The sequence below is a fragment of the Colobus angolensis genome, unplaced genomic scaffold, assembly GCF_000951035.1.
Source record: "Colobus angolensis palliatus isolate OR3802 unplaced genomic scaffold, Cang.pa_1.0 Scaffold23, whole genome shotgun sequence".
Lineage (NCBI taxonomy): Eukaryota > Metazoa > Chordata > Mammalia > Primates > Cercopithecidae > Colobus > Colobus angolensis.
Genome location: NW_012115488.1, coordinates 9,751,653 through 9,770,097, shown reverse-complemented (window position 1 = coordinate 9,770,097; position 18,445 = coordinate 9,751,653). Strand labels below are relative to the sequence as shown.

The following is an 18,445-nucleotide window of genomic DNA, read 5'->3' as shown; positions in this document are numbered from 1 at the left end:
TGTGAAAATTCTCAATTTTAAAAGTTTGAAGCAAATATTTGAAAATCTAAAACAATCTTTTGTATAACATTGTGTGTCTGCCAAGCAAAACACACCTGCAGGCTGTTGGTTTGGACCTTGTTCTTAGTTCCACTAGGCCCTAGGGATCCAAAGATAACCAAGACGGAGCCTCTACCCTGATGGTCAACAGGCCCCTACTCACTTTCAAAATGCTCTGTTTACATGGCACCTGCCATATTGGATTCTTAAGAGTTAATTGTTTACTCCTTGAATCATCAAATCCCAGAGAAGCCGAGCTGTCTTTTTACCACCTGGCAATAGTAAGTGCTCACCTGTAACCACAGACAGTTTTCTATATAGAAACTTGTACCAACTTGGTTCTAAACTTTCAGTTATTTTGTATTTTCCCCTTCCTAAATTGATAATATGCCTTGATTAGGCACCATCATGTAAGCTATGATCTAACTAAAGAATTTGTCTGCTCAGGTGCAAACCGAAAAGATGACTGGAGTCCCATTTCGGTTGTATGCTGCGATTCTGAAAGTGTGTATATGTCTGTGTGTTTGCCACACATGATCCTTGCAAGATGGTAGCCAAAAGAAGGACTATCTAGAGATAATTTTAGTAAATTTAAGAAATTATTTCAGTCTAGGGCAGATCTTTTTACTTTGGAAAACAAGGAAAATGTGTTCACTTGTTCCTTGTTAATTATCAGAGTGCAACATCTTTCCATTTAACAAAAGTACTAAAAATGTCAGCTTTCATTTTTGCTGCAGTTATATAATTTCTAGTTATCCAAGCATGCTTATAAAACTAATTTGAGCTGGGCACTGCTGGACTTAGGAGATGTCAGTCATGTTTTAGTGAACCAAACACTCTCATTTCAGTAAGCATCACACTTAAGAGGGGATTGCTTGAACATCACTATTTCACTCCTCAATTGATCTAATTTCTAGACCCAGCCACAGTCCAAATATGTGCATTGATCTTACATGGCTGCCATCTGCAAAGTTGACAAACATCAATCCTACTGAAAAAGAAATATGTTTGTGTAGTTACTTCGATGTTGTCAAAATGAAGGAGAATAAATATTTGTCTTCCCTAACTGTATAATGAGCAAGTTAGAATCCCAGTCATATTTCAAATATTAAAGATTTAGGCTCCTATCATTTTATTTTACAACTCTATATGATGTTATTGTATGCACAAATTCACCTGTGTGTGGATGCCTGACTCTTTAATATTGAAATTCTATGCCTTGTGTTCATTAAGATAAATGTATGTTGTCACTAACCAAACTGTAAGGCTTACCTGCAGACTGTTGAAAATGACAAAGAGAACCAACATCCAGAAGTGTCTGTAGGCCATGTGTAGTCCTCCCCAAAGCCATGTCACAGAAATCAGAGCAAAGAGATATAAAATCAGTGGAATTTCTAGAAATAAAAAAAAAAAAGAATTTTTGAGCTTCAGAATACTGCACAGTCACATGTATACACAAAGTTATTTTTGGCTTCTTTCTGTGGTATTCTAAGCGCCCATTTTGAGAGAACAACCTTGGAAATCCCATTCTTATGCCAGAGGAGAGAAGGCACATTGCTGAGTCCACATTCTTTCTGTTTTGCAAATGGGGCTGCTGGTAGGTCCAGGGATGGATGGGGAAGGATGAGAACTGTTCCTCTCCTAGACTACCACCTGCTGGACTGTTCAGAAAGTGCCACAAGCAACAATGGAGTTGTAGAAATCTCGTTAAAAGAGTGTTCCACCAGAAAATGGCAGTCAGTAGTGTGCTCCCGAAATTAGCATATTCCAACCAGGCACTTAATAACAGAAATTACATAACATTGTGTGTGTGTGTGTGTGCACGCATGCGTGTGTGTGTTGGAAAAACCTGTACTTACATCCTTTTCCTGATCGAGAAGACACCAAAATTTATTGGTAAGTTTAAGAGCAAAGAGGAAGTGACTGATTCATAATGATCAACTAAGTTTATTCTACACATATTCTAATGCAGTTTGTTTCAAACGTTTTCAGAATAGATTTTCTCAGGATCAAGGGACTTTATTACCCTTTCCACTTGTTTATTTTGAATTTTGTTTGCTATCTGAGTTTTAGAATAATAACCATACAGAGGTGATTTTAATATTTAAATGACAAGTTATGTAAGATTTAGAAAGTGAATCAGATCTTTACAGCCACAAATGAACACATTTTCAAGCTGTTGAAAGACATCAGGGTAGACCACACCACTGACAACTTTCATGACAGACCTCAAAGCCCTTCTTTACCCACTACCATCAATTAACACCTAAAATCCTCGTGCACTATGGAATTTAAACAGTTGCTTACAACTTTAGCAATTTTCAAATTTAATTTTATTTAGAAACAATCTCAAATATACAGAAGAGGTGCAAGTAGAGTACAATGAGAGAAGTTTTTTTTTTTTCCTGAATCAATCGAATATTGTCAATCTGATCCCCCATTACCCTCTGAATAATGTGTGTTTTCTACAAAGACATTTTCCTACATAAACATGATGCCACAAAATCAGGAAATTAACACCGATATAGTACTATCATTCTCAGATTCCATTTTATTATACCAGTAATTTCCTTTTTAGCAGAGAGATCCAGAGATCCAGCCTTGTATAGTTGACACGTCTCTGTAGACTCTTAATCCCAAATGGGTCTTCCGTGTGTCCTTGACTTTTGTCACTTTTGATGATTACCAGCCAGTTTTTCTTGTAGAGTGTCCTTAAATTTGAGTTTATTTGATTTTTCTCATGATTAGATTTAGATTATGAACTGTTAGAAATCACAGAAGGGATGCTGGGTTCATCTTACAGCATTCTATCAGGTGGCACAAGAACTCAGTTTGTCCCATTACTGAAGATGTTCATTTTGGTCACTTGCTTAAGATGGTGGCTGCACAAATTCTTCACTATAAAGTTAGCATTTTTCCCTTTGTAATGAAGAAGTTTTATCTGTGGCATTTCTTTGAAACTATGTAAATATCTTTTTCCTTACCAAATGTTTGATTTATCCACTTACTTATTTTCTAATATAGACTAATAGATTCCTGCTTATTTAGCATATTATCCATTATTCTTTCTTTTACCCTTCTTTCCTTCCTTCCTCCCTCCCTCCCTCCCTCCTTCCTTATTTCTTTTTTCGTTTTCTTTCTCTTTTCTTTTTCCTCTCCTTTTCCTTCGCATAGGGTCATACAAAGTCCTTCTCCATTGCCCAGACTGGAGTGCAGCGGTGTTGTCACAGCTCACTGCAGGTTTGACCTCCTGGGCTCAAGCCATCCCCCCACCTCTCAGCCTCCCAAGTAGCTGAAACTACAGGTGTATGCCACCACACCCACCTAATTTTTGTATTTTTTGTATACATGGGGTTTCGCCATGTTGCCTGGCTGGTCTTGAACTTCTGGGCTTAAGCGATCCGCGTGTCTTGGCCTCCCAAAGTGCTGGGATTACAGGCATAAGCCATGGTACCCAGCCACTATCATTGTTTGTTTTGATGCCAAGTTGTCCCTAGTGGGAACCCTTTCAAGATGGTTTCTGTGCCTGTGGTTATATCCTCATCATTCTCCTAGCAGTTGCTTGCTTTTTGGTCCAAGATGTTTCAAATGTTCTCTGTCCCAGTCCTGGTTTCTTTTAGCGGAGAATGATATTTAGAAACTGTGATCTGGGGCTAGGTATGGTCACTGCTGTTGCTGCTCCTAAGCTCTCTCAGTAGATAGAGTGAGAGGATACACATGCATATGCACACGCAAACACATTTAGATCTGTTTTACTCTATCTATCTCTATATAATGAAATTCATTAGTTCATTTCAATGCTTCTAATTCCAACCCAACATCACAGGGTTAATTCCAGTTTTCTTCCTTTCCATATTTGTAACTCTTCTGTGTTGGTAAGAGATCTATTTCTCATTATTCTTGAACTCCTAGATTCAGGTGATCTGCCTACCTCGGCCTCTCGAAGTGCTGGGATTACAGGCATGACCCACTGCACCCTGCTATTTCTTATTATTCTTAATATATCTACTGATCCGATCCACTCCTCTGCATGTAACCAACTTCCTATTGCTGTTATCCATTCCCTCGCTCAGGTGGCCTCCTAAACTCATTCAGCGTCCCACAATTCCTGCTGGGCAGCACTGCACTCCTCACATGGATTCCTTCCTCACAATGATTGGCTTCTGACACCCAGGCTTGGGCCCCTTCCTGCAGATGCACACCTTGCTCTGTACCAACTGGTGGCTGTAGATAGAATTGTTCGGGAAAGGGAGGAAAAAGAAAGCACAAGGAGAGAAGGCAAAGAGGGAGAAGGGAAGTGGTGAGGAGAAAGAGGGAAACTGAACACTTTTTTTTTTGAGAGAAAGAAGGCGTTAGAAGGGGACTGTGCTGATATATACCCTTCATCATAATATATGCAAATTGTCTAAATTATTATTATAACTTTACAGGGAAAATAAGACTAATACAAGATTTACATAGATGAATAATTTCTTTGTCACTAATGCTTTGCAGCAGGACAAGAAAATATATATTAAGATTTATTTAAGTTTTAGAAAAATTCATTTTTATTTAATGAAATAACACAATTTGATAAAGGGCCAGAAGGCTCATTTTTACTTCTGACAAGATATCCTAATATTTAGAAAACCCCTAAGCTGTGGTCACAGAATTTTCAAAGATTAGGTATCAAGTCTGGCAACTGCATTCTTTTCTTCCACTGTGTAAGAACAAAATTCTATTTATGGCTCTGTGCAGAGTACAAAGGGACACGCACATTTCATATGAACAACTAGGAACCAATTTTCAAAGTTTGGCCTGCATGTTCGTGTAAGTTCTTAGAGCAAAGCAAGTGGTGTGTGCTGACAAAGCTTAGTGGAGAAGCTAAGGGAGCATACTGGGGCTCATGAGAATGTCCATGGCTTATATTTTCCTTGAATTCTGCAGAATAGTAGTTTGGCACCCCAGACTAGAAACTCCGTAAGGAAAAAAGCTAGTCATAAATAACTCAGCATACTTAATAGATCCCAGGCTTGCCTTCCAGAAGTACAACAATGATTAAGATAATGATTTCAGATGGAAGAAACATATCCAGAGGCACATTCAGATTTTGTGGACCTTCTTATATTAGGGAGGCTTATATTGGGGAGGCTTGTTTAAAAAAAATATTACAAAACCATAATTAGGTACAGGATCTTGGAAGGGGCCATGGCTGGTGAAAGGACCTGAAACTTAAGCTTTATCAGCTTTATGGTTAATCTACCTGTGAGGAGACACCTTTAACTCTCTTTAGGGCCTAAGTCAAAAGAAAAGAGGCATTGGGAGGGGGTGATGGTGATGAAAGTTAGTTGGGAGGCATATTGTTATTAAACAGTGATTACAAATTTCATTTGGCAAACTGAAAAACAGTGCTCCATTCAACTGAAAATCACTTTGGTTTTATATTTCCTAAGCTGTCATTTCATATTTGATGAACTACTAATAACTTCTCTGCTGTCTATAATTCAGTATTTACCAAAGAAAGCATTTGTAATTGGTAATATTGGAAACAACTTGTGTTTAGAAGTGAATTAGTGAAGATAAAACAGAATCATTTCAATGTTCTCAATAAAAGGAGGCCCTACAAACACAGTGTTGCACCCAAGAAATGAGTATCTATATAAAAGACTGCGCCATATAGAATAAAGAACTCCTACAACTTAACAAAATACCCATTCAATCCATTTGAAAAATGGACAAAGGACATTTCTTTTGAGAAGATATACAAATGGTCAATAAAACATGAAAAGATGCTCAGGATCACTAGTCATTAGCGAAACAAAGATCAAAACCACAGTGATACCACTTCATACCCACTAGGATGACTATTATCAAAAAACCAGGAAATAGTAGGTGTTGGTGAGCATATTTAGCAACTGCAACCCTTGTGCATGACTGATAGAGATGTAAAATGGCACAACTGCTGTGGAAAACAGTTTGGTAGAACCTCCAAATGTTAAACATAAGTTACACCATATGATACAACAATTCCACTTATAGGTATATATTCAAAAAAAGTGAAGGTACAGGTACTCAAATGGATATTTGCACACCAATATTCATGGCAGTATCACAATAGCGAAAAGGTGGAAACAACCCAAATGTCCATCAACAGATGAAGAGATAAATAAAATATACTATTTGCATATAATGTAATATTACTCAGTGCCATGTTCTTAATATTTGTGTTCCCCCACACTTTATATGTTGAAACCTAATCACCAATGATAGCATTAGAAGGTTGGACTGCTTGGAGGTGATTAGGTTGTGAGAACAGAGCCCTAATGAATGGGATTAGTGCACCCATAAAAGATGCCCCAGGGCGCTGCCCTGCCCCTTCCACCATGTGAGGACATGCCGAGAAGGCACCATCTACGGGCAAGAAATCTGGGCCCTTGCCAGACTGCACCTTGATCTTGAACTTCTCCGCCTCCAGAACTATAAGAAGTACATTTCTGCTGTTTATAAGTTAGCTGGTCTAGGGTATTCTGTAACAGCCTGAACAGAGTGAGATACTGAAGCTTAAAAAGGAATGAAATTATAATATATGCTATGCCATGGATGACCCTTGAAAATGTTATGTGAAACAAGCCATACACGAAAGGACAAATAATTTCATTTACATGAGGTGCCTAGAATAGGCAAATTCAGAGGCAGAAAGTAGAAAAGAAGTTACCAGGGACTGGGAGGAGTGCAGAATAGTGAGTTATTGTTTAATGGATATATTTTCTGTCTGGAGTGATGAAAAAGTTCTGGAAACATGGATAGTGGTGACGGTTGCACAACATTGTCAGTGTACTTATGTGACATTGAAGTGTACACTTAAAATGGTTTAAGATGCTAAATTTTGTTATGTATATTTTGCTACAATTAATAAAAAAGAAAAAAGACTACGGCTGTGTAACTCAGGCTGTGTCAAGATGAAGTTCCACGGAAGGGAGAAAAAAAAATCAAATCATCACAGTACTTAATTTACATACTTAAATTAACAAGGAGTCACAAATGTGAAAACCAAAGTAGTTTGAAAAGGCTTTAGTGAAAGAAATTACTTCTTGAAAGGCAAAGAAAACAAAACAAATGACAACAACAAACAACAAACCAGCAAGTAGATATGTCAATTAGTGCTACTATCATTAAGAAAGTCTACTCATGGGAGTTAGTAGATTCCATTGAGATTACATCACATCTCTTTATTTTTTAGTGAAAAATATTATTTCCATGAATTTAACTGCCATTTTTAAAGAAAGTATGGTGTTGTATTATCTGTTTTCTTTGTAATTGCAGCCTTGGCTTTATTGCTGTGCACCAGTGACAACAATAATGGCTCTATTATGGAAATCACACTCCATTTACATGAAGCTGAAATTTATTCTGTGTTTACAATCTTCCAAAGTACTTGTTTTAATTTTACCTCACTGACCTTCTGATTCTAACACTTTGGAATGTGCTACTTAAACAAACCTATCAATGTAAAACATAGAATACAACTGTGAAATAATGTGGATTTAAGATATCAGCCAAGTGCTGTGGTTCATGCCTGTAATTCCAGCACTTTGGGAGGTTGAGGTGGGGGGATCACCTGAGGTCAGGAGTTTCAGACCAGCCTGGTCAATGTGGTGAAACCCTATCTCTATTAAAAATACAAAAAATAGCTGGGCATGGGGGCTACTCGGGAGGCTGAGGCAGGAGCATCACATGAACCTGGGAGGTGGAGGCTGCAGTGAGCTGAGATAGCACCATTACATTCCAGTCTTGACAGAGCAAGACTCAGTCTTTTCAAAAAAAAAAAAAAAAAAAATTAAATAAAAAGATATTAATCGATCTATTTCCAACAGTGGGCACACATTATTTTTAAATTAGAAAAGAAAGATAAATTGAAACAAAAGAGTATCAAAGAACTTTATTCCTAAAACACAGGTCTTTATTCTGAAATTCACAGATACTTAGAGACAAGGATGTTTCCGTGATCTGAATATTTTCTTGGTGAGAAAATATTGGTGTCCTCGAGGTTTCCTAACAAGGATTAACACCAATTCGGCAGCAGTCAGCCACCACTGTTCTCAGCAAATAAACTGAGGGTCATACAGGAAGACAATAAGGCACATATTTCACAGCACTGCCAAATCATCATGAGGACACTGTGCATGGGAGAGTGAACAACAAACTTAAAGACTGGGGTCAGCCTGGGCAACATAGCAAAACCCTGTCTTTACAAATAATACAAAAATTTAGCCAAGTGTGGAAATGCATGCCTGTAGTCTCAGCCACTCAGGAGGCTGAGGTAGAAGGCTCTCTTGAGCCTGGAAGGTGGAGGCTTCAGTGAGCTAACTGTGCCACTGCACTCCAGTCTGGGTGACAGAGTGAGACCCCGTGTAAAAAAAAAAAAAAAAAAAAAAAGACTGGGTTTGCAAATTGTTCAAAAAAACACACTCCACCTCATCTGAGTAGCTGGCATTCCTAATCCTTGGCCACTAGTTCTATACTTGGATCTAATTTTAGAATTTCCTTTTCTCTTCAGCAGTTCTCCAACACATTTCCAAAACAGCTCTTGAAAACCCATTCAAATAATAAGAAACTCACTCTAGGTCCTTTGGCCTCTGTCTCCAGATATGGTTGCAAAGATTTATTGCAGCAGGCTAGACTGTATCAACACTTACTATGTGCCAGATTCTTCATTTTATTACCATATCCTTCCTAAATTCATAATCTCCAATGTTACCTTCCTCCAAGCACATTAGGGCCAACTCTCTTTGAATCTGCATCTTCACTTCTCTTAAGCTCCAGGCCTGGAGATCCCCAAACCACTTCAAACAGAGTTCCTCCACAGCTGAATTTAGTATTCCTCTTCTCATCACACTTTTTCCTCCGTCGGAGTACTGGTATCACCATTCACACCGATTTACCCTGATGCCCCATTTTCCTTCATATGGTGCTTCAAATCAGTCGACATATTTTGTCTATCTTCTAATTTGCTCTGAAATTTGTCCTCTACAATCCTTCCTAGAACATTGTCCTTCCTGAGGACTTCATCTCTTTTAGTGAGCCTATTTTGTCAGATTTGTAGGTAGAGCTGTCTGTTCCAATTCACCCTTCCTACTCCTATTATGGCCAGATAAACATCTGTTTTTTTCTTTTTTCTTTTTTTACATAGATGGAGTCTCACTGTGTTGCCCAGGCTGGAGTGCAATTGCCATGATCTTTGCTCACTGCAACATCTGCCTCCCGGGTTCAAGCAATTCTCCTGCTTCAGACTCCCGAGTAGCTGGGATTATAGGTGCCCACCACCATGCCCAGCTAATTCTTGCATTTTTAGTAGAGATGGTGTTTTATCATGTTGGCCAAGCTGGTCTCAAACTCCTGACTTCAGATGATCCGCCCACCTCAGCCTCCCAAAGGGCTGGGATTACAGGCGTGAGCCACTGTGCCTGGCCCAGAGAAACATCTTCTAAAAAAATTATGGCTGGGTGCAGTGGCTCATGCCTATAATCCCAGCACTTTTGAAGGCTGAGGCTGGCCGATCACTGGAGGCTAGGAGCTCGAGACCATCTTGGTCAACATGGTGAAATGCCACCTTTACTAAAAATATAAAAATTAGCTGGGCATGGTGGTGCATGCCTGTAATCCCAGCTACTTGGGAGGCTGAGGCAGGATAATTGCTTGAACCTGGGAGGTTGAGGTTGCAGTGAGCAGAGATCGTGCCACTGCACTCCAGCCTGGGTGACAGAGTGACAGACAAAAAAAAAAAAAAGTTGTGTATGTATGCATACAAGTATGTATACATAAAAGTGCATGTTTATATATATTTTCATATATGATCATGCCATTTAAAGGCTAAAAATCCTTCAACTGCCTCCCATATCATAAAAGGTAAACCTCACCACCAGTTCCTGCCTACTTCCCAGTGAATGCTCTCTAGTCTTCCAGGCACCCTGACCACACTGTATTTCTTCATGCCTGTAGCTCTTTGTCATTACTTGTTACGTGTCTATCTCTTTCATTAGAGGTTGTTAAGTGCACTAACTCAGTCTATCTTATTTATCTTTATATTCCCAGTGCCTAGCATATATGGTCTGGCATAAGTCAGTCAGTTAATGTTTGTTCAATAAAAGAATTGTTGATGTGACTTGTTGGTATGACCCTGCTTTTTATTTTTACTGCTGCTCTTTTCATCTGAAAGCTTGAATTTCTCTTTAGAGAAGCCCTGGACTTTGAAAGTACAAGAATGAAGAGAATGCATTTCAGGGAAAAGTTAATTTGCTTTGCAGCAGTGGGTCTAAGGTACACTAGTCCTTTAAGATATGATCCATGGAGGAAAATAACTGCTCTGAGGCAATATTTGAATGGGGATGAGCGTGAGGGATAGATAGATCTGCATCCGGCTTCCAATTCTATCACTTTTGAGCCTGTTGGGTGGGTCTCAGCCGAACTCCTTAACTTTTCTGTGCCATAATTCCTGATAAAAAAGTAAAAGATAATTGTGGAAATTTTAATAATTCATGGATCAATTTGTAAGTATTAGTTAAGGCTGATAGGTCAAATTCCATGTTCCTATTGAACAGCTATTGTGCTAAGCGCTGGAAGTAAAGAGATGAGCCAAGGCAGAGGCAGCCTCTACCTGTGTGGATCTGCATTCCAGAGAGGGAAACCACGCACCCAAGGCACTCAGCACAAGGCTGGGCATCAGGAACATGTTCAATAAGCATCAACTACTATTATCCTGATTCTCACCACCATCATGAGTTTAGTCACGTTAGGGAAAGAGCACATAGCTATAGATACCCTGCAACTGTTGCTTGTTTTGTTCTGATATGGGTAGTATTTTTCAAAGAGCAACCATGGCCCTATTTAACTGACTTCATCTCTTGTCTTCTACAGTTTTTCCAACTTTATTTTTTTTAATCCACCTCTAAATTTCCCTCCATTCCCATTACCTTGATGCTTTTCATCTTGTCTCATTCTATTTCTTCCTTTGTAGATTTGAAGTTCTAAAATATCACATAGTAAATAAACATGTTTAAGTTTTTTATATATATACCAGAATCTCCCATACTTGTTTGGCTATAGAACTCTTCGGTTTATCCTGATGTAATCAGGTGTAAGCCTAGACTCTGAGGATTGTTTTCAACATGCAGACTCAAAGTTCTATCACATTCAAACTGTCACTAAAAACTTCCTGACTAACCAACTAAAAATGGACCTCTTGGGCCGGGCATGCTGGCTCACACCTGTAATCCCACCACTCTGGGAGGCTGAGGCAGGTGGATCACCTGAAGTCGGGAGTTTGAGACCAGCTTGGACAACATGGTGAAACCCCATCTCTACTAAAAAATACAAAAATTAGCTGGGCATGGTGGCAGGCGCCTGTAATCCCAGAATCCCAGCTATTCGGGAGGCTGAGGCAGAGGAATCGCTTGAACCAGGGAGGCAGAGGTTACAGTGAGCCAATATTGTACCACTGAACTCCAGCCTGGGCAACAGAGCAAGACTCTGCCTCAAAAAAAAAAAAAAAAAAAAAAGGCCTCTAGGCATCTTCTATTTTCTCTCCCACTCTCTCTTTTCTGACTTAGTTTTTTCATAGTACTTACTGACATCTAACTTACTATATGATTTATGTGATGGTTAATTTTGTGGGTCAACTTGACTGGACTAAAGGAAGCCCAGATATCTGATTAGACATTATTTCCAAGTGTGTCTGTGAGGGTATTTCCAAAAGAGATTTGCATGTGAATTTGCAGACTGGGTAAGCAGATGGCCCTCCCTCATGTCAGTGGGCATCACCCAACACCTTGAGGGCCTCAAAAGAACCACAAAGGTGGAGGAAGGTTAGCTTCACCTTTCTTCTGCTTGACCACTTGAGCTGGAACATTCCTTTTTCCACCCTTAGCATTCCTGGTTTTCAGGCCTTCAAACTCAAACTGAAATCTACACCATTCACCTCTGCCTCTCAGGCCTTTGAAATACACCACCAGCTTCTTCAGTCTCCAATCTGCCAGGGATCTCTTGTTGGTTCTGTTTCTATGGAGAATCCTAACACAATTTACATATTTGTTTATTGCTTAATACTCTCCTATAATGTGAGCTCACAAAAACAATAATTCTCAAGCACTAGTTTAATGAATTTAAAAAGACAATTTCAGATTCTACTTTAATAAATTAAAAAAAAAGGCCTTATGGGACTGGCTAAGAAGACATACTACAGTTAAAAGTAAAATTGACAAGAAATTGTACCCCCACTATCCCCTTCACTCTTTATTTAAACAGTAGGGAAGGTGCAGAGAGAAATGCGGATGTCACAGCAGGGAGAGAATTGCTCTTGGGCTGCAGGGGCTTGATAAAAAATTGGAGTTTGTGGCTTGTAAACAAAGCTGCCTATGAGTAACATTTCCATAGAGACACTTCAATGGGATTGTTTCTTAATGGGAGGGAAAAAGAGAGGGAGGGAGAAAAAGTGTGATGGAAGCATTAAATGCTTCCCAGAAACAATCCACCTTATCTAAGATTTCCATAGACATATGTCAGTTCCAGGGCCATTGATGAGTCAAATTTACTGTACAATACTGACTTTCAAACTCTGACCACAAACCGCAGTGAGAAATGCATTTTACATGTGAACTACACAATCTTTAAAGAAAACTTTTATGAAACCCAAGTTAATGTATGACACACTTTGATCTATTCTATTCTATTCTATTCTATTCTAATTTGATTCAATCCGATCCGATCCTATCCTATCCTATCCTAACCTGTCCTACCCTATCCACTCTACTCTCTCCCATCCCATCCCATTCCTATACTATCCCATCTACTCTACTCTCTCCCTTGCCATCTCATTCCATGTAAAATATGTTGGCAGTGGGACTCATCAATGTACTGTGTCACCCACAATTTTTGAACTTTTGCCTTAGAAGGTAATTTAAGCAGCTTGTCCTTTAGAGGTAAAGGTAGGAACAGTAAACATAACCATAGTGGGGGCTTCCACCGACTACCTTCTGACATGGATTTACCCTGACCCTTACTGATATGTGAAGGATACAAGCATGATATGGAAAGATCTGTGCAGGTGACATACTGGATCTGCAGGCAGAGAAGTGAATCATTATTGGCCTAGAGTATATTTTCCAGGGGTAAAGAGGAGAATGTAAGCAAATTCTCAGTGGAGTCTCAAGGTTTTTTGGGAACTTAAAATGCAGTACTTTGTCAACAGCTGACTTAGGGCTCTCCTGGATGCTAAAAGACAGTCCAGTGTCAGGTCTACTTTGAATGTGATTTATTGGGGTTGAAAAAAAGTGGTTCAAACCTAGAATTATGGTCTTGCCTTGCAAAAGCTATATATAATTTTCAATTTGCAGGCTATAATTTTGAATGTAAGGAGAATAACCAAGTTAGATGAGACCCACACAGACCTCGCAAGAACTATTATTAGAGTAATTCTATTTGAACCATGTACTTTGAAAGTGCCAGATAATATTCTGCTGAGGGGGGATCAAATAGATCTGTGATTCTTAAGGAAAAGGTTAAGTGCTCTGTTTTCTTCTAGCGAAGAAAAAAATTATTGAAACTATGGGAAAAGGAATTATCATTTGGGTTTACAGCTATCTTAGTAATTTTCTGCACATTTCATAAATGTTTCATAAGGTAGAATTATGAAAACAAGTTCTTAGAAGATTAGAGTTCTAAAACAAATATGAAGTCAGCCAACTAATGACTGAAGACTGGCTTAACCTAGTTTTCTAACTACATTACCGGTTACTCAGCCATTAGGGAGCTCAAGACGCAGCTACAGGCATGCTCAGGCAGCTAACAGCAATTTTCCAACACACTTAACTTTTGTAATACAATGAAAATGTACAATGCATCTTTAAACCTGCCTATGTCTGTATTTTGAATCTGGTTAGATGGTCTCCTAATTTTTGGACATTAGATGACTATGTATTTGGCCATGAATAGCCAGTTATCTTTTATAGATAGTTTGATAAGACATCAGTTAGCACTCATTAAGAGTTAATAGGCTCAAATTCAATGCTGAAATCTTGAGTCAGAAATGGCATGATGTCTCAGGAAAATTAACCCTAAATATAACCCTAATTGTGCAAGAAAATATTTGAATGAGTTATCGTAAATGTCAGTTTCCAGAACTGTTTTCTGGTACACCCTCAATCTGGATAAACGCCAGCATATCTCAAAGCTGCCTTTGTTTCTTTAATTTGGTTCTCTAACCATCAAACACAAAACTGTAACACAAATTTAAAATTTGATTAAATTTTTTTACTTCCCGTGCCATATCACTATTCTAAAAAGTCGACTTGAGTTAAATCCTTTGACTCTCGTATCAGTGTGATTAACTGCATCTCTTTCCCCAACAGTTATCAGATTATCAGGGCATTGTCTGGTCTTAGAAATAATGGTATTTCCCAACAGCTGTAGGTATATTAGTTATTCTCTGTTGTTAAATAATTATATTTTTAATTAAGCAAATGGATACATAACTCACGCAGAGCTGTTTTTTACCCATTTAAACAATGGTACAATAGCCACAGGTGTGGCAGGGATTTTAATGCATAAGGGAGTGAACTAATATTTTATTGCTCATTCTTACTAGCAACATTGGACCAAGCCCTTACAGAAAAAGAAGGGAAACAGTGGTGCTCAGAAAAAAAGGCAATTCCCAGATTGAATGCCATATATATACTCTAGGGAGAAAGAGGCTGTCTAATACTTGTATATTAGTGATCAAAGTGATTTGATCAAAGTGATTTGCGCCCAGTGATAGACTATTAAATTGTATTTCTGTGTTTGTTTGTCAATATTACATGTAGACCTTATTTTTTATTCCAGGGCTTTTAAAATGTAGAGTTTAAATTGTTAATGGTTAAACTGGTTCACAAGTGTGCCTGATATTATTAGCAAATGTATGGTTTATGTTATAGCTTCTTTTTGCCCCAGGCTCACAACTATATGCTTCCATTTTTCTTTTTAAGAAAAGGAGCATTAGAATCTTATTTAACTCTGGATACTATGAGTTTGACATTAATAGTCAAACTATTGTCAAACTATTAGTCAAACTATTAGTCAAACTAATAAATGAGCAGCCATACAGTTTTTTGGTCTCTATGCTTCCTAAGCCTCCAAAATGGAGCTATTTCCACTATTCAATTTCATCTTTAATAAGCTAGGCAGATCCTGCTACCTTCTTGTTTTGTTTCCATTCACTTATTTTTTTACCTGGTGGAGTCTGTCCAGTGACAAAGTTTGTGAGAGATGTTTGTAAAATAACATTTTTTTTTTCATGGTAGCAAAGCAGCTTTAATATAACCATGGATTAAATATTTATGTGCAAATACTCTAGCATTGGGGGAAAAAGATGGGGAGAAGGAAATCACATGTCTTGGAGATTATATAATTAAATGAGTATAAGAATCAAATATTGTTCATTTCAATTACTTATTAATTTATAACTATGCTGATTTACAGTCTTTGTAAAATTGTACAACAGAACTTTATGTAACTATGCAACACGTTTAAATCTTTCCTATAAGCAAATTTCTACTTTTTCCTTGAAGTTGATGAATCCTAATTGTAAATCACATTATTTGCTTTCTTGAAGGTTATTTATGATAAAATTTAAAGCTTGCTTCTGTCAAGTTCAATTAAAAGAAAAATATCTCTTTTGAATACGAGCCCTCAGCCTATTAAATGTTGAAAAAATGCACTGAGGTTAAAAAATATGACTGGGTGGAATTTATTCACAAAAAAAGGCAGAGTAGTACAGTGATTACAAGCATGGACTCTGGAACCAGGCTACTTGAGGGCCTTCACTAGCTGTGTGACCTTGTATTAGTTACTTAACTGCTCTGAGGCTCAATTTCTTCGTATGTAAATTGAATATACTAGGCCTCCCAAATAAGGTTTTGTGGATTGTGAGGATTTAGTGGTTGAAAAGTGGAACACTATGAACAGTTCCAGATAAACTTTGGCTGCTGTTTGTTATTCAAGAAATATATTTCTTTAGCACCAAAATGTATTAGATAAAATGTGATAGGTAAAAAGTTGAATTATATTTGGATCTGCTCTCAAAGATTATATACATTCACTTTGGGAAGCTAAGGCAGGTGGATCACCTCAGGTCAGGAGTGCAAGACCAGGAGCCTGGCCAACATGGTGAAACCCCATCTCTACCATTAAAAAAAAAAAAAACACTAGCTGGGCATGGTGGTGCATGCCTGCAGTCCCAGCTACTTGGGAGGCTGAGGCAGGAGAATTGCTTGAACTCAGGAGGCGGAGGTTGCAGTGAGCCAAGATCAAGTTGAGTGTACTGTACTCCAGCCTGGGTGACAGAGTGAGACTCCGTCTCAAAAAACAAAAAACAAAACAAAACAAATAAAAGACTATGTATTTGTAAATATTACACATATATTTGTATATACCCTATAAAAAAAGGTAGGAGATAAATATTATAAGAGAGATTTATAAAAGTTACATAAAAGTTCAGGGAAAACAAGACGTTCTTCCTATTGATGATTATCAGGGAACTTTGGGGGAAGAAGAAGGAATTTTGGCTGGGCTATGAAGATGGGCCATATTTGAACATCCAAATATTGAGGCAAAGGCAGTGAGAGCAGCATAAAGAGAGGCAAAAAGCAAATGCATAAATTAGTGTAGGTTGTTCCTTCTGGCTGGTGTTAAAGGTCCATGAAGGTGAGTAATGAGACGTTTGTAGCACTAGGTCACGAAGGAATATTGAAGGCCAGGTTAAACAATCCATAATTACAGAGAAATGGACAGCCATTTTAAATTTCGGAGAAAAGGTGTGGCATATTCACATAGCTTAAACTCACAGGAAAGAAAATAGGTTGGTGGAAAGAATGCTAGAGGCAGGGACACCAGTTAGGGAAGGATTGCTGTGGTCTCAGTAATGAAGGCCTGAGGTAGGGGAATGGCATAGCAGTGGCCCCTGCAATGTAATGAAGGGGTAGGCACAGAAATGTAGAGATAGAATCTCTAGTAGTACCCTCAAATCAGAAAAGAGTAGGAGAGTTTAAAAATATACAAATTGTGGGACTTCATCACCAGAGATTCTAATTTAGTAAATCTCACTATGGTGAGACTCATCAAACCATAATTTCTGAAAGCATAAGTAATTTTGATGATCAGTTAGTTTTGACAGCCACTGATCTGAGAGTATGACTATGAAGTGAAAGAAATTACCCTAGCTTTCAGGTTAGGAAAATCAGAAAAAGTATCAAGAGGAAGAAGAAAAGAAAGGAGTGAAAGAATAACACTGAGATCAGAGCAATTAGGATAAGGCAGAGGAGCAAAGTTGATGACAATATCTGTACATCTTGAGGACAAGTGATCAGAGAGAAACCCAAGCAAATGTATCCCAAGACATTTGAAAATGTGAGCTTATATGTGGAGAGAGAAGTTAGGCTCAAGGTAATAGATTTGAAAACTATCACTATGATATAAAAAATGCAAAGGCAATCCCTGGAATATACACAAACTTCAGAGTTTTCAGGCATAAGAAGAAAGGGTTATGACCTGGGAGTTAGCAGGAAAATACTTGTAAAAAGAATAGGGTGTCGTGAAAACCAAGAGAGATGGACTTTTCAAGGAAGGCTGGTTATCAGTAGTGATTTCTACAGAAGAACTGAAAGATAACGCAGATGAGAAGAGTGGTCAGTGGATTTGGTGCCCGAAGTCATGAGTGATGAATGAAAGAGAATAAGCAAGGTACTCTGAAGGCTTAACAGTGAACAGAAGGTGATGAGAACAGGCAACTTGTATGAACTACTTTTCAAGAGTAGTTGTTAGTAAAAGAAAGAGGAGAGGCACAGCAGTAATTTGATAAAGCAGCAGCATTACGAGTAAGCTCTTCCAGGCAGTGTAAAGTGATACATATTTCTACATGGACAAGAAAGACCTACAGGAGAGAGAAATATTTAAGATGTGAGGCAGTTGTGGAAAATTCAATGAAACAAGTTCCAAGAGTAGGAAAAATAGATGAAAGACACAATTGGGAGAGCTGGCTTTGGTGAGAATGAGCCACTTACTTTCTCATCTAAGATGAAATGAAAAATGGCGAAGAAGAGAGATGGCAAAGAGAAATGATCAGAGAACACAAGGAAAGTTGTGTGAGATAACACCACGTTGTTTTCATGTCTTGACTAGACAGTGAGGACAGAATGTATAAAACACAGACTTCAGGGTAGTAGAATCTGTTTTAAAGATCGCTTAAGACTTATCAATTAAAAATAATCCAAAGGATGTCTCAGAAGCAGAGATGGCTTAGTTAAGAGTACTTACAATAAATTAGTATCCATTACAGAGTAGCACTAATTGGCTGATAAAAGAGAACTGTGTGGCAAAGAGTGGGTTGGTGATTGGCAAA

The 18,445-nt window shown here is 38.2% G+C and overlaps 1 protein-coding gene across 1 annotated transcript in view; it reads right to left on the bottom strand.

Moving 5' to 3' along the window:
- ADGRV1 (adhesion G protein-coupled receptor V1) overlaps window positions 1–18,445 on the bottom strand; it is a 605,676-nt gene that overhangs the window by 62,223 nt on the left and 525,008 nt on the right. The window contains exon 87 of the mRNA XM_011944259.1: window positions 1,312–1,433. Within this exon, the coding sequence (XP_011799649.1) occupies window positions 1,312–1,433 (122 nt within the window). The remainder of the gene's footprint in view (window positions 1–1,311; window positions 1,434–18,445) is intronic.